The following is a 22073-nucleotide window of genomic DNA, read 5'->3' as shown; positions in this document are numbered from 1 at the left end:
TTATTTCGTTCCATATTTTCTTTTAAGATGATACAAATAAACATAATATTTATTCAAAAAAGGACATTTCAATCAATCGCAAACATTTGTAATTAATAATTGCACCTATGAAGAGAAGATCTCTTTTTGAATATATATAAATACATAAAAGGAAAGTGAACATTATTATAAAAGGTACGAACATATAGCATCATTGTTAGTAATACTTATTAATGGAATCACTCCATAGTATACGTTATTTTTACACACATTATAATGATTATTGTATTGTATTGTTTGAAATAATAACTCATATACTGTATTTCAAATTAATATAATTTTCAAATCGATCATCTCATAAGTATTTTCCCGTCTGAGAAAAATTTCATTTGAAAATTTAATCTTTTTATGCTTGGATTCCAATTACAGAATTTGGCCTACTAAATGTGTATGATCTCTGATATTGAGTCAAGTGATGAATGGTGAACATCATTGGAAAGACAGCTAGTGCTGTTGAATACAATGGAGTTCACCTGGTAAATCCAATAACTTTCCAAAAATGAGAGAGATTGCTTCGAAAATCTTTCTACTCAATTTAAATATAATTAGTGGGTAATAGAAAAAAAAGTATAAAATTTTCCTTCCTGTTACAGAGAATAAATACGAAAAAGAAAAAAGAAAATCTTTTTGTACGATTTTCAAACATTGATTCCTTATCACTAGCCATAGAATACGAAAGAGTTAAAAGTTGGAAACTAGCACATTTATCTATTCACCTTGAATCAGTTATTAGTTCAAACAGTGTTCTAGAGAACTTTCGAATAATTTCCAATAATCTTCATAAAATAACTGGCTGTTATGCTGTTGAATTGCTAATAGTTACCATTTACTGTACTGTAACGCCCTTCACATTAAGACAAATAATAGCTTGTGAGAGTACAACTCATCAAACAACAATTCCATCGAATTCAAATACTTCCAGCTCCAATTTGAAGTAGTTATTGAAGTTAGATTCAATTGTATGGCGCAATGTGGATGACATTAGTGATTCAATCAATAGGGACAGTTGCTCAGGCCTTAAAATATTGTAAAGTTATTTATGAATTCGAGAATCGAGACCCTATTCATGTTATGTATCCAACATAGAGGGATTGTTCAATTTATTTATTCATTTATCCCATTCCACAATCACAATATCAAATTAATGTTAAATATTAACAATATTCACTATTATTGTGAAGATATTTATATAAACATTGAGAAATCAATGTACCATTTGATGAAACAGGAATACTAAGCTGATAGAAATACAACAAAAGGGAGGAAAACTACATCTTTCAAAGTGGTTGAGCATTATCATTGAAATATCGATTTATATGAAGAGAATAGCAAAATAGAAAAGTTTAGTGGATTAAATTCTGGATACCTCATATGATAACCAAAGAATAACAGAAAGTAAAAACGAACTTTTTTACTGCAAATTTTTCGTTCAATTTCTTGCATAGAATTCATGAGTCATTCCATTTTCACGGTACATTACAAAGTTGTGATAACTACCAGCTATTTGTCCTTTTTTGTTTGGCTGGGAGTATTGAAAGTGGAGTAACAGTAATAGGTCATTTCGATGAGTTACGTAGAGGGAAAGATGACCAAGATAATAATTAATGGCTTTAATTGAGAGGCCCGGGCAAGATATTTTCCACCACTTCCACTTCCACAGGCCACTTCCGTGATTCGGATAGCCTCGTCCAGAAGTTGATTGAGCACTCTCACTCTACTTTCCTTCCTTTCATATTTTTCAATATCTTTGAACCACTTTTCGTACCACCATTGTCGTGGGTTCAGGGGGCCTCAAACCTCAATATGAATGATGAATTCAGGAACCTCAATTTCCAATAGAAAGCGATACTTTCCTTATCTGCGATAGTAGGACAAGGAAAGTGAAATTTATCAGCAAGTACCAATGTTCTATTAAATTAAATCATTTACTATTTATAAATGAATCACTGAGTGAATGATATAATTATGATCAACAATTATCATTTTCAGCAAGTGGAATATGATTTGTATTGTGCAAAGTAAAATAGAGAAGGACTACAGGCGTCTACATGTGCAAAAGCCAAAACCAATAAATGGGTTGATTAAGTAGTATAGCAGTGTCTGGAAATATTAAGTTGTATACGTAGAGCTGCCAAGTTGGGGGGGGGGAGTGGATTCTGCGATAAGCAGCATTGGGAGTGAGCAGACAACATTCACTTTGCGCCCGGTATTGCTCAAATAAATCGATAATTATCGCTTTTAATTCAACAGGTTTTTTTTCGAAAACTAGTCAAACTACGTGACTATTTTAAGAATTTTCGATTTGCGCCATATTAGCGTGTGTAAGGTGTCACAGTGACAGCTGCCTTTTAATTTTGAAACAATCGCCAGATCAGGTTTCTGAAAAAAGCATTATGATCGAGTGCATTCCGCCTTCAAAATTTCAACCCACCTGGCCGATCTACTTTCACATGTCATTAATTTAGGCGCTTGTCACACTGTGTAAGGTGATTAGGATATTTGTCGGCGTCGGCGCTTTAGTCTACAAAAAGCACCACTACCTTGAAAACTGAAGCGAGGGCTGCCTGTTGAAGCCGAATGGTCCAGCTCCAGCTTCGGTTATTGCGATATTCAGATAAGTATCCGGTGATTGGTATTAATGGTGCAGTTTTAGATGAATTAAAATACTTGGAGTATACCTATACTGTGTATATGGACAGATAGAGAGCAGTCATTTGGAGACATTCGAATGGGAACATTTAATTGTTGGTGGCGTATTAAAGAGTAAGAAATTCTTGACTATCCACACGAAATTAAGCTATATTTTATTGCGATATTGAAATATTTGAAATATTTATTTATTCATTCAATGGTACACAAAACACAAATCATTAAAATTATTGGGGAAGGACTAACAGGCACAGTCCAAAAATGTTCCAAAGGTATGTGGTGATTTGATAGGCAGCCTCTTAATGCAACAGTTGGAGATAAACATATATTTAGACTTAATAATCAAGAACCCATGTCCAATACTCCAAGAAAATATTTACTCGAAGAAATATTCTACATAATCATAAAGAAATGTCATACTATCCTGTCAATTCGTTTGAATAAGCTCTGAATTGACTGTATATCTTGTGATAATAATGCAATAATTCTTGATATTTTTTTTGTTGACTAACGGTTAGAAATTTGAAAGTAACTAATTATCATATTATTGAGAGAAGAATACAGATTTTGCGAACGCTTGTGATTGCAAAAAATTGACAAAAATATGCATAGTAAATACACTTCTATCACTGTATCGCAAGTCAGAAGAATACGCTATTGCAATTTAATTCTAAAATTCTCAACATACCATATTTGTATCAAAATGCAAAATTCATCCTCCATAAATTAATGATGGAAAGTTTAAAATACGTGATTATGATCATATTTAAAAATGATCTATTTCGAGCATTCGAATAAACTATAGTTTATTAAAATTGAATAAAATATTAGAGCCTCACTTGAAGGTCCGTACAGACTTATGTGCCACGAAAACTGAGAAAAAACAGCAAAATATTTCATCAAAAAATATAATATTCCTCTCAATACTCCCAAGTCTCATTCTCACCTCTCTATCAGTCACTCTAGTAGAGCATAATAACTGAAATGTTTTATATCAAACTCTAGAAGTGATGGAGGATGAATTGGAAAAGGCATATTTGTGTATAATAACGTTGAAAGATCTGCACTGCTTCATTGAACCTTCCATTTAATCTTCTTTCTAGTCAATAAAGACATTGATGCGCAACAAATTAGGGAGAAGCGGAGTTTTTGCAGGGTGTTAGTTTACATTGTACATACATAGCCTGGAACCGAACAGTCCCCATCGTTACACTGCTTGCTTCCCTCCAGGATCACCCGATGTTCGAAACTGCAATGTTTTCGTTGAGCAAGTGGACTCAGCTCCAAATCAAGACTATGATTTAATCCGTTCAAGGATGAATAGATATACAATATTAATATAAAATGACATTCTATCGAATATCTAATGTTCAGGAAGTTATTCCCATACAAAGCCAGAAAATTTAAAGATTTTCACCTCATAATTTTATATTATGTCTCATTAAAGTTTATGCTTCAGTTTTTCTGAAAAAATAATTCGTATAGAAGTTAGCTCGTTTCAAAGCCTTTAAAATAATTTATCATAAGTGAAACTTTGACGTCCTATAATCTTCAATTGTCCAGATTATCGGCAGAATGTATATTTTTTCGCGCAAGTAGTTTTTACTTTCCTTGCCCTATTACCATAGGTAAGTAAGGAAGGTATTGTTTTCCGAAAAAAATTAAGGTACCCCAATTTCCAAATTTCTATACGTTTTAAGGTCCCCTGAGTCCAAAAAACTGGTTTTTGGGTATTGGTCTGTATGTGTGTGCGTGTGCGTGTGTGTGTGTGTGTGTGTGTGTGTGTGTGTGTGTGTGTGTGTGTGTGTGTGTGTGTGTGTGTGTGTGTGTGTGTGTGTGGTGTGTGTGTGTGTGTGTGGTGTGTGTGTGTGTGTGTGTGTGTGGTGTTGTGTGTGTGTGTGTGTGTGTGTGTGTGTGTGTGTGTGTGTGTGTGTGTGTGTGTGTGTGTGTGTGTGTGTGTGTGTGTGTGTGTGTGTGTGTGTGTGTGGTGTGTGTGTGTGTGTGGTGTGTGTGGTGTGTGTGTGTGTGTGTGTGTGTGTGTGTGTGTGTGTGTGTGTGTGTGTGTGTGTGTGTGTGTGTGAGTGTATGTATGTGTACACGATATCTCATCTCCCAATTAACGGAATGACTTGAAATTTGGAACTTGAGGTCCTTACAATATAAGGATCCGACACGAACAATTTCGATCAAATGCAATTCAAGATTGCGGCTAAATTGGCGAAAATGTTGTCAAAAACAGGTTTTTTCGCGATTTTCTCGAAAACGGCTCCAACGATTTTGATCAAATTTATACCTAAAATAGTCATTGATAAGCTCTATCAACTGCCACAAGCCTCATATCTGTGAAAATTTCAGGAGCTCCTCCCCATCTATGCAAAGTTTGATTTTAGATTACCAATTATCAGAATTTAAACAAGAAATTCCACGTGGAAAAGATTGATCATGAAAATCTCTACAATTAATTTTTAGAAATTAGTTAGGTAAATCTAAAGAAGCCGAAGCTTTTTAAAAAAAATGTATAGTCTCTCCGGACTTCAAGCCATTTCCAAATTTTTCTTAATAATATAATTTCTATAGAATTGTAGGGAATTTTATCTTGTATAAGCCCTGCGGTCTCAAATTTGTCTTCATCCACTCGGTTTGATTAAAAATGGCTTGAACTCTTGGAGGTGGAGAGAGTATAGATTCTTCGAAAACTTCGGCTTTTTTGAACTTACTATTTCAGAACTATTGATTCTTGATTGAATTACTGCACATGAAAGGGAAAATCCTGGTTCACAATTTGAGACCAAAATTCTATTCTCTATCATAAAGGGTTTCCGAGATGCATAGCATTGAGTACAGGAAATGCAGTTTTAATCATAGTTTTCCTTGAACAGGTTAACAGGTTATCATAGTTTTCCATGAACATGTTAACACCTGTTGGTGGTGGTATTGCTTAAATCCAAAAGTCTTCTCCTTCTTCTACCTTTCAAGGTTGTGGCATATTTACCTGTACCTAACCCAATATTCATCAATTTTTCCCTTGGTCTCTTTTGCCATCTGGGTTGAAGTTGAGCACCTATTTTGGTAATCTATCTCTCACCATTCTATTCAATCTACTGTGAGATATCTTTTCGTTTATCAGAAAGACGTTAAGATGTTTTTTATCTGCGTATTTCTCGAATGATCTTCTCTACTGCGACCAAATATAGGTTATTCGGAGAAATCTCATTTCTGATGCCTCTCATCTCATCTGGCCCTGACAGAACCCAAATTTCACATTTCACAACCATATAATTGAAATATTATATTTTGATAATGATAAAATTTAGATTTATTATTCAATTGATAAATCTAATTAATTAATTATTTATATATTATTAATTTAATATAATATAAATATATGAGTCGGTGCAGCTATGGTCTTGTTAATTTTTAGCTTGATGCTCTGGCTAGCATTATTCTTTAGATTCCTATGTATGGTACCGAAAATGTTTTGGAAGCAATTTATTTTGTTGACAGTATGTCTTCCTTTCCTGTAAGGAAATCACAGACCAGGTAATTGAAGTTTGTTACCTGCTCTAGGATACTATCATATAATACTATTTTGCTCCTTACTGGCTCCTTTTCCTTGGAAGCCACAACCTTCGTCTTTTCCTGTGATAGGTGATATTCTTGACAGGGGCTGTATAGCTTGATATCCAAATGTATTATTATTATTATTGGAAGGTGGATACACTCAAGTCATTCTCGTAATGATAGCATACACAAATCTGCACTGCTCCATTACCGCTGTAATACTCGCCAATCAACCAAACCTCCTCCAAACACTTCAACAAGAGTAGCTATGTGAGCATGTAGCCATGTACAAGTAACTACAAATTCCAACCAAGGACACGAATTCCAACGGAATTGCTGGCATTGACATAAGACATTCAAGGTGCACCAATAAAGCTACACAGTAATAATTATTGGTTACTAAATTTCATAAGTCACATAAAAAATTCATTGAGGACTTTGGAGAAAGAGAAGTATTAGTGTACAATTAGACGAAGAGGGAGGGAGCACAAAATAAGACCCGCCAGGTCTGGGGAGAATGTGCCCCGGGCTTATCAGCGCCTGTGTCCTGTGCTAAGTTCATTCCAAGTTGAAGTGCGGACTGCTCCAGTATAAATAGTCGGTCGGCCGCTGACTACCGTATCAGTTCCTCACCCGCCTTCAAACTTGGATTAACCACCTGTTCAGTAGCCCACATCTACAATGGCAGCTTACCAGGTAACCACGTGTTCACTACTTACTAATAACGAAATTTTCACAAAGACTTTTCCAAGTTTTAAGTGTTCTAGCACTGAAACAACATTATTGAACAAACACATAATTATAGCTTTCTTCTTCAATTTTATTCAAATGAGAGTTTTAGTGATACTTCAATGGAAAATTTCCTGAATGATTTATTTTTACATAGACAAGACAAAGAAGTTGTAGCTTAGAGTTTTCAACAGTTTTCAATAATTGATTTCAATATCAAATGATGGAATTTTCCACTATTATCAAATCATGAATTCTGAATTTCAAAAAATGTTTTTATTTCCAATTGGACCAAGAAAATGAGAGCTCATCTGATATATTTGGAATTGTGAATTGATGTACATCTTGACAAACCAATTAACTATGATTCAACTGCTCAGCTGTTTTCACATTGATGAGCTCAGCGAACAGGTTTAATCTAGCAGAACATTCAATTAAGAAACCTACAGTTAGTTAAGATAAGAACAATTCACTCTAGCAGATAACAGTATAAAACAACTTATAATTTTAATGTGTTCGAACGTACAATTGAATCTGGACCAACCTATTCCTTCTTAACAAGTGACATAGTGTCACAGCTATTTTCCTCAAGATACTTTTTATGCACTTTTTTACCTAATAAATTGAACTCCTTAGATTGGATTGTCAAAGACTGAGGAAAGTATTCAAACAGGAGAAGTCAATATTACTATAATCGCCGATAAAAACTTACTAGTAGTTCTGTTAACAGTAGACCTCACGCAGTATTCTCATCCACAAGTACCTGATTGAAACTATAGACCTTATGGAAATACAGCAATAGACTGGCTTCTCCACACATCTGTGTAATCACTTGTCAGCTGATTTATGATGAATAATTCTACAGTCTGATTTTTACTCTAATATTGGTGTATGAAGGAGGCTCCTTTTTCCTTTTATATTATCCTTGAAATGCAAAATTTCCAAAAACCTTGTATATACGTCGACGCCCAATTAGAAAGGAACATACCTGTCAAATTTCATGAAAATCTATTACCGCGTTTCGCCGTAAATGCGCAACATATAAACATATAAACATTTAAACATTAAGAGAGATGCCAAACCGTCGACTTGAATCTTAGACCTCACAATTAAAAAATGCAATATAAAAAATGTCTTATATTATTATTTGCATTGATCAAGCTTTCAAATCAGCAATTAAATATTATTAGCTTTGTCATTACAGTATCAAGTTATTATTTTGTCTTCGTTCATTCTATTTTCAATCACAAAGTAATAGTTTGAGGAATGTAATTGACTTCCATCACAACAAGTTGCAAAATCTATATGAAATAAGAGAGAAATAGCACTGATTCATTCACTCACTCACTCAATCATTCATAATCAACAGAGCTAAAAATCAACTGGACCTTCAAATTTAGCATGTATGTTCGCTTGGCCATCTAGAGGCGCACTAAGAACGGATTTGATACGCCCATAATCTGCGTTTTTCCAGCGTTTTTATGCGTTCTCAGCTTTTTCAGGAGCTTATTATAAAAAAATGTTCTAACTTGGTAAACTGGCTCACCTGAGGTATAAAAATGTTATATTGGAAGTTGAGTTCCGCCTGAAGTTAAGACGCCTAAGTTCCGCCCAAGATCGGCGTTTTTCTTGCGTTTTTCAGCCCTTCTCAAGAACTAAGCGACAGATCATGTTCAGATTTCGTACAGAAATTCAACAAGGGTCTAGAAATTTTGTCTTTAGAGGACTTCAGAATTACGCCAAAGATACGTCCACGGTGGGCGGTTTTACTGCGTTTACCTTCAATTCACTAGCCTTTTTTCAAAAAGCAATTGAGAGAAAATGTTCACACTTGGTATAGAAGTTCAGGTAGGGTCCAGAAATGGTGTCTCAAGAAACTTCAAAATTCCGCGAAATAAAGGCGGTTTTACAGCGTTTTCCAGGAGGCCCCCAGAGTTTTTAAAGGGTTATTCAAATCACTTTTCTTGACTGAACATAACAATGGGTGTTACTATTTGAAAAGAACTTGTTCTGAGTTTCCTGATAGCTTTTTCAAATCTTATGCTACAATATTCTCTTGGAACGATTCAACGACTCAGATCAATTTTTGATCTAATATCATAATTCCTAACGAAAGTTGACGTGGCCTAGTGGTGTAGAGTATCACAACTTCAATCTCATAGCTGTGCTAAGGTTTCTTTCAGGTTGGAATTTATTTGTATTATCCCTCAACACATTATCAACGCACAAGACAAAAAAAAAACATATACTCCTAAGAATAGAGAATCGAATACTTGAAATGTATTATCATAGAAATTTTAGAAATGATAGAAAAATGATTTTCTATCATTTTAATAATAATTTCTTGTTTTTTACAGATCGCTTTCGTAGCCCTAATGATGGCCGTCCATGCACTGGCCCAATACCACCATGCCCCCGCCTACCACCACGAGGAAGAGCACTACGCTCCCCCCAAGTACGAGTTCGAGTACGCCGTGAAGGACGACCACACCTACGACATCAAGTCGCAGAAGGAGGCCCGCGACGGTGACCACGTGACCGGTGTCTACACTCTCCTGCAGCCCGACGGCAGGACCAGGATCGTCGAGTACTCCTCCGACAAGAAGACCGGATTCATCGCCAACGTTCACTACGAGGGAGAGGCCAAGCCATACGCCCCCGCACCCAAGTACGCTGCCGCTCCATCCTACGCTGCCCCCAAGTACGCACCCGCCCCCGCCTACGCCCCACACAAGTACTACTAGAGCAGCATTCCTCCTGAGCCTCTCTGGGTACAATACACCAAATCAGTCAACCCTCATTCAAACCGCTCTCCATTGTAAATATCATGTACATAGTTACCTCACCTATTATGATCTAGGTTTTCTACTTTTGTAATAAAATGAATCGGAAAAACACAGTCTTCTTATTCACCAATATCACACACATTATCAACAAGCAAGAGAAAAGTTTGTGATATGAAAACTAAGGACAGTAGGCTATCTATGGAACATTCTCATATTGGAACTTTGGTATGTGACCCATACTTAGAATAATCTTTTTCTAACAACCAATCTATTCAAATGGTTACAAATATATTGACAAAAAGTTCGAAAATACATCATGGTTGAACTTTTCTAGTTTAGACAATCTTGAAGAACCTGCAGTTTTGTATGGAAAAATGCAGTGATGAAAACCAAAAATTTTATAGTCTGCTTAGCATGACATTTCTAGACATGTGAGCAAATTGAAGAATCAACTGTCAATAACTTATAAGTTCTAGAGAGAATCTCATCAAACCTAGATTGTGCGTGTTTTTAATTTTTCCCAATCTCTCCTTACTGCACATCTATAGATCCAACTGGACAAACGTGCCAAATTTGTCTTCACAGTGCACATCTATAGATTCAACTGGACAAACCTGCCAAATTTGTAAGTTTATTTATTTATTTATTTGTAAATTATTGATTCAGTAGATTTCTGCGAGTAGTTCTACTGAAGACTTAGTCAATAGAAAAAATAAATGAGTGACATGATTCCCATCAATATAAAAGCGAAATGGCACTAGAAGTTCAAGCAGGCTTGTTCAGTTGACACGCACTAAGGATAGATAATAAAATCAAATATACGCCCAAAATCAGCATTTCTTCAAGATTTTCCTGTATTCTCGCTTCTCGATAACTAATTTTTCGAATATGCTCAATTTTTATAGACTAATTCAACTGAGATCTGGGAACGTGGATGATTCGCAGATGAGAAATTAAATGTAGAGTGATAAGATGCCTTCAATATGTGTTAATATCGTATTACCTCATTATTCGGTGAATTCACTGTTTTTCTTCACGTTTTTAAAAAGACTAGAAAAATTCGAACTTGATGAACAGAAAGTGCTGATTTATAGTTAGGGAGTATACACACAGAGAGCGGTCGGGCTTTCCGTGTTCTTTCCACCAACTTTATATGAAAGTGAGAAGAGTTTTACAGTATTCAAACTGAATGGTGGTTGTCTAATAAATACTATCATACAGAGTAGTCCAGTCAAGGAAAGGTTATAGAGGGAAAAGGTGGGAAAACAATTTGGGACTCCACATTTCTGTTGAGGGTAGTAAGGTGGTAAACATATCGAAAGTCCCCACCCCCACCACCTGTGCTAAGGGGGTGGGGATGGTTTGAAAGTACAATTTATACTTTCCTTGCCCTATTACCATAGGTAAGGAAAGTATTGCTTTCCGAAAAAAATTAAGGTACATCAATTTCTAAATTTCTATACGTTTCAAGGTCCCCTGAGTCCAAAAAACTGGTTTTTCGTGATTTTCTCGGAAACCGCTCAAACGATTTTGATCAAATTCATACCTAAAATAGTCATCGATAAGCTCTATCAACTGCCACAAGTCCCATATCTGTAAAAATTTCAGGAGCTCCGCCCCATCAATACAGATAGAATCCCAATTATCAGGCTTCAGATACAATTGAAACAAAAAAAAAGCATGAAAATCTCTACAATTAATGTTCAGTAACATTTTCACCTAAAATTGAAAATAAGCTTTAAATTCGAGAAAATGTGATTATTCAGCGTTATTACCCTGTCACCAGCTGGCTCAAATCACTGAATAGTAGACTTGAGATGCGCGGGAACACTAGCGTCAGGTGATCAATTTTCATAACGGCAAGGAAAGTTGTGTGAGTGCGCCACACCAGATTTTTTAGTTTTTCGCATAGAACTCAAAAACTATGTATCCTAAAGACTTGACTTCCACATAACAAATCAAAGCTTACATAACTTCCTACAATATTCATTTTACAACATTTCTTATATCTCCTCTAGTTTTCGAGATATCCGCTCTTGAAGGTGTGACATTTTTGAAAAAAATCGTTTTCCACCAATTTATTTTTATTTTTGCTCTTATAAGTTTTTAAAAATCGACGGGAAAAATCCATGTTGATTATGAGCTTATAGAGCATTAAATTCTCTTCAATTTGATGTATAATTTCACGCTTTTACGAATTTCCCTACACCTTTTGCAGCAGCTTTAGTGTTGAGTGTGGAATTTCAATTTTCGCAACAATAGACCAATTGACAAAGGAATTTGGAGGGAATGTTTTAAACAAAATTATTGACTTTGCAGCTTTGTTGAAACTAGTTAGGAGGAGACATATCAAAAGTCCCCATTTCTAACTCATTTGCTGAGGGGATGAGGGTGGTTTGAAGGTTGCATTTTTCAGCGTTTCACTTCCACGCTCATATCTTGGAATAAGTTAAACTGACTTGTTAAAATAACAGGTTTTATCCAATGTTTTGCTTTTTCAGGGCTGATAATTCTCCAACAATGCATCATGAAAACTGATGCTTATCGTAGGTTTGTATAGTATTGAATTCTCTTTGAAATGATGTATTATTTCATTATTCCAAGTTTTCCTTTCATTGTTATAGCAGCTTCAATATAGGGGGTGAAATTTTCATTGCTGCAACAAGTATCAACTCAGTGATTCCACACCTTCAACAAAGGGTACAGAGATGCGCACTTTTGCTATATTCACCTACTAACTAGTCCAAATCTAGCTGCAAAGTCAAAAATTGTGTCACAGACACCCCCTTCAAATGTCATTGTAAAACGATCAATTGTTGCAGCAATGAAAATTTCACCCCGTACATTGAAGCTGCTATAAGAATGAAAGGAAAACTTGGAATAGTGAAATAATACAACATTTCGAAGAGAATTCAATGCTCTAAAAACCTACGATAAGCATCAGTTTATATGATGCATTGTTGGAGAGTTATATAACAGTTGAGAATGCTCAACTGCCACAAGTCCCATATCTGTAAAAATTTCAGGAGCTCCGCCCCTTCTATGCAAAGTTAGATTTTAGATTCACAATTATCAGGCTTCAGATACAATTTAAACAAACAATTTCAAGTGGGAAAGATTAAGCATGAAAATCTCTACAATTAATGTCCAGTAACATTTTCACCTGAATGCACATTTTTCTTAATCAATTATTGACCTGACAAGCCACTGCCTGAAAAATACATATTTCACCCACAGTTACCAATACTACAGACAAATTCAAGGAGCACCCATGGGATCATCCCTCTCTCCAGCCATAGTCAATCTCTTCATGACTCATTTTGAAGAAAAAGCTCTCAGTAGAACAAAACTGAAACCAACCTTTTGGAAGAGATATGTCGATGATATCTTTATCATTTGGCCTCATGGTAAAGAAGAACTTATAAAATTCCTCAATCAGCTGAACCAGATACACCCCAAAATACAGTTTACTCTCGAAATAGAAGAAGAAGCTAAACTACCGTTCTTAGACATTCTAATCACCAGAAACGAAAATGGCAATCTAGAACACTCTGTATACAGAAAACCAACCCATACAGATAGATACCTCAATGCACTATCTCATCATCACCCCGCACATTCTTTCTCTGTAGTCAATAGTCTTATCTTTCGATCTCTCCATCTCACTGACGAAAAAAGCAAAGAAGAGGAGATAAAGACAATCAAATCCATACTGAAGTGTAATGGTTACAATGGTAGTATAATTGAAAAATCTTTGAACATTCAAGATTTTAGGGTTAGGATTGTACGAGAGGCTTTGGAAATAGAGGAACAAGGTAGCCTTAACAAAAGGGATGACAGTACAAATATCTTTTCTCTTTGGAAAATCATTCTGAGCACAACAAACACATCACAAAAGCCAGACACTTCTCCGGGAATTCCATTCACCCAACAGCGCCAGGCCGAGCACTTGGAAGAAGGAGAGGGGAGGAGGTACTCCCTTCGACTACGAGGAAGAATTTCGAAGCACAGGCAGGAGTCAATGTAGGATTACCTGCGCTCCGAAGATGTCATTTGAGATAATGATGAAACGTCAGCAAGTAAGTGAAATTGCTTATCGGATGTACCCGGTTGATAATTTACCATATTCATCCATCCGCGAATTTTTAAAAGTCAACATATATAATATAGGCAATGCTCGTTTAATTTTATATATATATATATATATATATATATATATATATATATATATATATATGTATGTGACCGGATCTCGAAAACGGCTCTAACGATTCTCACGAAATTTAGAACATAGTAGGTTTATGATATAAAAATTCGATTGAACTAGGTCTCATCCCTAGGAAAACTCGCTGAACGACATAAAAATAATTCATCCTTGGAAAAACAGTTGAGGTTTTTGTCGTTTTTGGATATGAAAAAATGAGTGAGCGAGTGGGTCTGTGGAAAATCAAAATATCTCATCCCCGAGATTCACAAGCTGACGTATGAACAAACTGTAAAATATAAAAACGACCTAAACGATGAAGAAACCTTGTGGGTTTGAAAGGTGAAATACATTATAATCAATCAAAAAAAATAATTATATTCAAAATGGAGAAATATTTTCATGATGTTTCCAAATTAATCAAATAGTTAAATTCCTTTTAATTCGTCAACACTAAAACAATTTTTAGCAGATGCACACAGCTGTTTGTTGGCCTTTGCATCTGTAGTATTCAGTTTATAAAGTGAAGAAACATAGTATAAACATAGCGGCGCTTACACCAAAGTTATTATCAAAATGTTGATAGCTTAATCCATATAGATTCTATTAGATTGAACGGAACTTGACAAACACATATGATCATCATGTGAATGATAAGTTATGTTCAATCTAATAGAATCTATAAGGATTAAGTTATTAACATTTTGTCAATAACTTTGGTGTAAACGCAGCTCTAGCAATGACCATTTTCAGTGTTAATAGTGTATGAATAACATTACTTTCTTAGATAGTAGAATTGGAAGTAATTCTCAAGTGAAAACTTCATCATATAGTTATGAATGTTGGGCTAAATTTTTACTCTAAAAAGTCCAAAATAGTAATTAGATGCTGTGAGTGTAGAATATTAAATAGTAAATTAACAAATATTGTAGCAAACATAGTATATTATTCTATAAACTATAAATATATCATAATTTCCTCTTTCGTTATAAAATTTGTATGCTTTAGTACTCCAGAGCCAAGCTCGCTACCACGATATTTCTATTAAATCATTCACTATGAAGAGGTAGCAGACCTCTCCAAGAGTCTCCAGCGTTATTGTCCTGTCACCAACTGGCTCAGATCTTTGAATAGTAGACTTGAGATGCGCGTGAACACTAGCGTCAGGTGATCAATTTTCATAATGGCAAGGGAAGATGTGAGGGTGCGCCATACGAGATTTTTGTTCATTATTTTATTTTATTTAGAATTTCGGAAGTGGAAGGTAGGATTCCCTCGAATCAGTAGAAGTGAATGTGTCCAGTACATCGAGTATAACATACAGAGTGAGTCATTATGTATGGGAGCCCTTCAATAAGTTGAAAACTGTTGTGGATAATACTGTAGCTTTCAAGATACGTTATTGGTCGAGTATACGTTTTGACTTACAACTGAGCTTCAACCCCTCAAAAGGGGGTGACTGAGGGGTTGTAACTCGTATATTTCAAAGGCCTTTTTAAAACAAGAATGATGACATCAATAAAAATGTTCTATGATATCTGTATCCAAAATGGAGGCTGATTGAATTTTTAGTTTTTAAAGAAATGAGGGGTTGTCACTCAAATATTTCGAATGTAAACATTATTGTGTGGTACATCATTTTTAAGGCATTTTCAAAACAAGAAAGATGACATCAATAAAAATTCTCTATTATGCTTGTATCCAGAAACTGAGGATGATCTGCAGAGAGCATTATACCATCTGAATCTCCTCAGTGCTGAGTATGGCATGAAGATCTCATTCAGCAAAACAAAGGTGATGGCTTTCCAGGGAAAATATCCATTGAGATCTAAAATAGTCCTCGATAATGAAGTCCTGGAACAAGTATCACACTTCAAGTATTTGGGTTGTGATATAACCTATGAAATGGACCAAGACTTGAGTGTAAAATTGAATAGATTCCAATCCATTTGTGGAACAATAAATAGGACTTTGAGAAACAGAGCCAGGAGAGAGACAAAATTTAAATTCTATAAGGTTATGGCTATTCCAACGCTCTTATATGGCTCTGAATCTTGGATACCTAGGAAGAAATAATGGAGTAGGTTACAGGCTGCCGAAATGAGGTTTTTAAGAGCAGTAAAAGGGTGCACAAGGGAAGATAGGCTTCATAATGTTGATATAAGAAGCGAGCTCAACATAATCTCCATATGGCAGAAGATTGAAGAAAATCGGCAAAACTGGAAAGAGCATGTTGAAAGGATGGACAGGATTCCCAGTGAAGTCATATTATATAACCCGGTTGGAAGGAGAAGTGTGGGCAGACCCCGTAAAAGATGGATGTGATGGTGAGTTTGAAGTCGGAACAGGCAAATTGCCTGATCCTTGTAGGAAGACGACGACGATGCTTGTATCCAAAATGGCGGTTAATTGAAGTTTCAAGTGAAAATTTCAATCAGCCGCCATTTTGGATACAAGTATCATAGAACATTTTTATTGATGTCATCTTTCTTGTTTTAAGAAGATGATCTTGTTTCGATATCCTATTATATTTAGCGAGCAATTTCTGTATATAGTCTAATAATAGTAACCAAATATACTATAATAATGATAAAAAGGTAGTACCTTCAATGTAAGACTGTTCTATCCTAAGAAAGGACGAGTGAGTGAGTCAATTTTGTTGACCAACAAACTAGATCTGTATAATGGTTCAGAGGATTTGTGTTAAAGATTTGCAGTTGATACTGATAAAAGCTATCCAAAGTTATCGACGAAAATACTAATAGACAAACCCACAAACAGGCAATCATTCAAGCCTCTAGTCAGAAGCAGAAACTAGCTATGATTATTCAAAAAGGATCAGTTAGATATGAGAAAATAAATATGATTTTCAGGACAGAACTTTCACATTCACATCCATTAAAGAACGGTAAATTGTTTTTTATTATTTCTTTAGAAGAAGGTAACAAAATAAGACTGAAAAAGTATGTAACAAATGAAGAAAAAATCAAAATACTAGATGATATTATTTTTGTTCAATAAAGTTATTTAAAAATCACTGCTATAGAATTTTAAGAAATTAATAAAAAATTTAGAATAACATAGAATTCTGTGATTCTGTTGCAACCTTTATTGCCACTCTTATTTCAGGAACTTACAAATGATAAGTCTCTCTAATGTTCCAGTAAACGAAATGTTTGGAAGACAATTTTTGACTTTGTAGCTTTGTTGGGACCATTCAGGGAGCAAATAATATATAAAAAGTCCCCACCCCGAACTCTTGGGCTGGAGAGATGACGGTGGTTAGAGGTTGCATTTTTTTTTAATTCTGCGCACACGCTCAAATTTGGAAAACAATTGTGAAATCGCTGTCATATGGGTTTTGAAAAGAAATTTTGAATTAAAAAAAATTTTGTTAAGATAACGATTTTCTAAAAATATTGAAATAATTTATAAATTATTGACAATCAGTATTAAGGAAACCCTATTACTAATTATTCGGTATTCTCATCTAATGGAATGAATTCAGGAAAAATTCAATCAAACACAATGAATGTTTATAAATTCATTATAAAAAAAGGATTACCACTTTACAAAACTCCATATACATGACAATATCCTTATTCTAAATTGATGATGAGCCCATTTATTTGTTTAACCTAGGGCTGCTTGCTGGCAACTGAATAAGGAGAAAATGATTTCTCCCCTCTACCAATGCCTCGCACTGGCTGGGTGCTCACCCACAGCTGGCTGAGTAAGCACAAATAAATAAATGCTCTCTTTGTTTTTATTCTTCTTCCTAAATGTTAATACTTATTTGCCATTATGAATGAAAGGGAAATGAAATTTGATTCATGATCAAAATTCGTTTCAATTGTTCCTCCACAGATTCATCAACAAAACATTATAAGAGATGGAAGAAATTCAAGGGAAAAATTAATAAATTGATAAAATTTTGAAAAAAAATTAACAACTATACTGAACTGATAATGATTATTGTATCAGTAACTGGAATATTGAAGTAAAAAAAATATTGTTTAGGCATTTTTCAAATTACAATATAACAATAGGAGACTTTATTGGATACTTTTAAGAAACTAGTGCAGAAAGTCTCAATTATTTTGAAAAATATAATTACTTAGGGAAAATTTCCTCCACTTTCAAGTTATGGCCTTCAAAATGAAGCAATGGAAAACAAAATTTTTAATTTATGAGAACCAATGGGAAGTACACTATTTTGAGTGAGAAAAGTGCTTTCCATGAGTTGGTAGTTGAGCGACTAATATTGGTGAGTTGACAGAGAAGTTTCTCCCGGGAACAATTCACATAAAGATGATGTCTTGACCACCCTGCTGCCGTGGCACGTAATTAGTAGCACGTGGCGTGACAGTGTTATCAAGGTTAATACTTCAGAGTTTTCAAAGTTTTAAAAGATCAAAATACTGGAATACGACATCAGGAAGAGAGGACAGTACATTTTTCATAACTTTTTGTTTTTCGACCTGATTGGAAATTTAGTAAGACCCAAATCAAATCAACAAACCTAGCGACAATAATAGAGTTTTGGTACATAGGTCTACCGCATGAATTTCACAAATACTTTATTTCTGCAAAACTCTTTAAAAATATGGATATAATATTATAATATAAATTATGTGAGTACCAATATGATAATGTAATAAGTTATTTAAATGAAGTATTTCATAATACTCATTATTTAAAGGATGAGTTATTTCAATGAGGAGCAAGATGAAATTTTATTATTGCTTAGAAGGTACTTTTCACCTTGGATTTCCAAGTCTCATCCTTGAAATTTTCATTCATTGTTCCTTCAAAGAGAAATTGCAAATTTAATTACATACTTTCCATACCGTACTTCATAATTACCTATTATCAGAATTCTGATGGAATTCATAGCTTTAGGATTAATTGGCTTGTACTTGTACATTGGATAATTTGAGGATTGCTGAAATGAGGAGGTAGGTAGCATAAAAGTGAAGCCTGCCAGGTCTGGGGAAAGAGTGCCTTGGGCTTATTGGCGTCTGGGCGAAATAAGTTGAAGTGCGGACTGCTCCAGTATAAATAGTCGGTCGGCCGCTGACTACCGTATCAGTTCCTCACCCGCATTCAAACTTGGATTAACCACCTGTTCAGTAGCCCACATTTACAATGGCAGCTTACCAGGTAACCACGTGTTCACTAATTACTAATAACGTAATTCTCACAAAGACTTTTCCAAATCCAGTAGTTTTGATTTTCAACCTTAACATATTCAATAATTGAGATTGGAGATGTTCCTATCATGAAATCACCCACATTGAAAAAAGTAGTACGTTACAGTGAAAAATTTGCGAGATAAATATTATAGTAAAATCATAACCATTCTAGATTCACATCAGCATTCTATGCACAGGCTCTCCCTAGTCGAGGTAAAGCTTTGAAACAGTATCAGCATACAAATAATTAAGTCTAAAGTTCTCATTAAAAATGTGAAATCATGAAAATGTTAATACAATAATTTAAAACTATTTCTATATTGACGATTTGATAAATCTAGTCAAAATCATTCCAATTCTAGACGCCAGGATTTCCAAATGATAAGAGAACTCACTAGCTCAGTGGTTTCCAGTTTTCTTTTACAAGACTTAGTTTTCATACATATTATTTTCCAAGAAGAGTGATACATATTTGCAACCTCTTGTAAAATATTATTTGTAGGCTATTGTTGTAGTAGAAATATATATTTGGAAAATTCAAGATTTACATCTCGCTTACATGCACAAGCTTTCCAAACTGATTGGAAATTAAGCTTTTTGAAACAGTATCCAACATCTAAATTGAGCCCAAATTATTTTTTGAAATGCCATATACTTATTGATATATTAATATCATAATTTAGAAGTATCTCAGTTTTACATCCGAAATCTAGATATCAGATTATCAACGTTGTTCAACTTTTATCAATTGAAGAAAACCCACTAATGCAATAGAGTCTACGAATTCCTTTTTCAAGACCTTTTATACATTAGAGCCGCAATTATCAATTCAATAATAACTAAGAAACATTTATAACATTCATAAATTTCAACCCCTAGATATCCCAAGGAGAAGGAGGATTGAGGCAGTGGGTATTCTTTCTCAACATCCAAACGGGATTAAAGGTCCCACCATTATTCTCAATCCTATATCAACTACGTGATCCTTGAATAGAAAAAAAAACGTTTGAGAATACATTATAAAATATAATCGTTTCTTAGTTTTCTAAATATGAAGCGTGTATGATTTATCTAAATGTTTTTTAAGAGGAAATGCATGATTATATATATTTTTTGATATTTCCAATGATAAATAATAATTTATTGAAGTGATCATGAGTGATTTGACAGGATTGACTAAAATTTTATTTCTTGATGGAAGATGCTCCATTCACTTTCGTATCAGTAAATTGAATGGATTATATGAATTACAACTTGCAATATTATTTATTATTGTGTTGATTCAAGCATGCCTACATTCATACATTCAATCAAGCATGGATTCATTACATTCAATGCCTACATTGAAATTAGGTACATTATTATCACTACGCCTATATTTCACAAGTAAGCAGATAGCAGTACTAACTTTCAACTTCCAATTCTTCAATTAAAATATCTTTATTCAACAAAAGTGCAGATACATTGAATAACGTCATATATAATGAAAGAAAATGAATGCCTCATTGATAGATACGCTCAAGTTGAGTCAATACCTAGCTCATAATAGCCTATTTTCCTCAAGGAAAATGAATTACTATTTCTGACAGGCTTGGGCGTAGTCTAGTATTCTAGACTCTAGAACTATGAAACATCTCAATCACAACTTATTGTAGCTTGCTATCGCTTCACCAGGTTCGGTTCCTATTCCTTTCACCATTTATTTGCAAAGTTATCTAGAAATAAGTTGAACTACAAAATTATGTAAGCATCACTTGCGAAAAAAATTATTTTTCCTGTCATTTTTTTCAAATATGTATCAAAATTTCATTTTTATTATTGCAGATCGCTTTCGTAGCCCTTATGATGGCAGTCCAGGCTCTGGCCCAATACCACCAGGCCCCAGCCTACCACCAGGCACCAGCCTACCACCACGAGGAGGAGTACTACGCTCCCCCCAAGTACGAGTTCCATTACGCCGTGAAGGACGACCACACCTACGACATCAAGAGCCAGCACGAGACCCGCGACGGAGATGTCGTCAAGGGAGTCTACACCCTCCTCCAGCCTGACGGCAAGACCAGGATCGTCGAATACTCCTCCGACAAGAAGACCGGATTCCTCGCCAACGTGAAATACGAAGGAGAAGGCAAGCCCTACGCACCCGCCCCCAAGTACGCTGCTGCCCCATCCTACGCTGCCCCCAAGTACGCACCCGCCCCCGCCTACGCCCCACACAAGTACTACTAGAGCAGCATTCCTACTGAGCCTCTCATAGTACAACACACCAAAACAGTCAACCCTCATTCAAACCGCTCCTCATTGTAAATATCATGTGCAAAGTTACCTCACCTATTGTGATCTAGGTTTTCTACTTTTGTAATAAAATCAATCGAATAATCATAATCTTCTTATTCACCTATATTACATACATAATAAACATGGAGGAGAAAAGTTTGTTATAGGAGTACTAAGGGATGTACGCTATATATAAAAGATTCTCAGATTGGTACTCATACTATACCTATACCAACCTATACTTAGAACAAACCTACACTAACAGTCAATCCATTCGAATGATTAAAATGTATCTTGACAAAGAAATCGAAAAGACGAAGTTGAACTTTTATAGTTCACGCATTCTTGAAAAACCTGCAGCTTTGCATGCGATAACACGGTTGAAAGTGAAACACTACGAAAAACAGGAACATTTAATATTATAGCCTGCTCAACATGTAATTTCTAGATATGTGTGAAAATTGGAAAGTTTTCTGGCAATGAGTTCTTGTGAGAATCTTATCGCACACGAATACTAGGCCTAGCTTGTTTTTTAATGTTTTCCATTCCCTTCTTAGTGCGCATCTAGAGATCCAACAGGACAAACCTGCCAAATTTGTAAACAATATTGATTCAGTAGATCTAGTGGTCATT

At 34.9% G+C, this 22073-nt stretch overlaps 1 protein-coding gene across 1 annotated transcript; it reads left to right on the top strand.

Moving 5' to 3' along the window:
- Positions 1 to 6806: 6806 nt before the first annotated feature.
- On the top strand, positions 6807 to 21392 carry LOC111046257 (cuticle protein 19-like). The gene is made up of 3 exons (XM_039431896.1): positions 6807 to 6945; positions 9336 to 9719; positions 20988 to 21392. The coding sequence occupies exons 1-3, from the start codon at positions 6931 to 6933 to the stop codon at positions 21390 to 21392; spliced, it is 804 nt and encodes a 267-aa protein (XP_039287830.1). The 5' UTR covers positions 6807 to 6930.
- The last annotated feature ends 681 nt before the right edge of the window (positions 21393 to 22073 follow it).

This window comes from Nilaparvata lugens, chromosome 7, assembly GCF_014356525.2.
Source record: "Nilaparvata lugens isolate BPH chromosome 7, ASM1435652v1, whole genome shotgun sequence".
Taxonomy (NCBI): domain Eukaryota; kingdom Metazoa; phylum Arthropoda; class Insecta; order Hemiptera; family Delphacidae; genus Nilaparvata; species Nilaparvata lugens.
This window is presented reverse-complemented; position numbering and strand designations above follow the sequence as displayed.

Bases quoted from the DNA above. Each gene is read 5' to 3' on its own strand.
- LOC111046257 (XM_039431896.1), top strand. The intron at 9,720-20,987 runs TAGAGCAGCATT...TTATTATTGCAG, and splicing joins ACGCCCCACACAAGTACTAC to ATCGCTTTCGTAGCCCTTAT.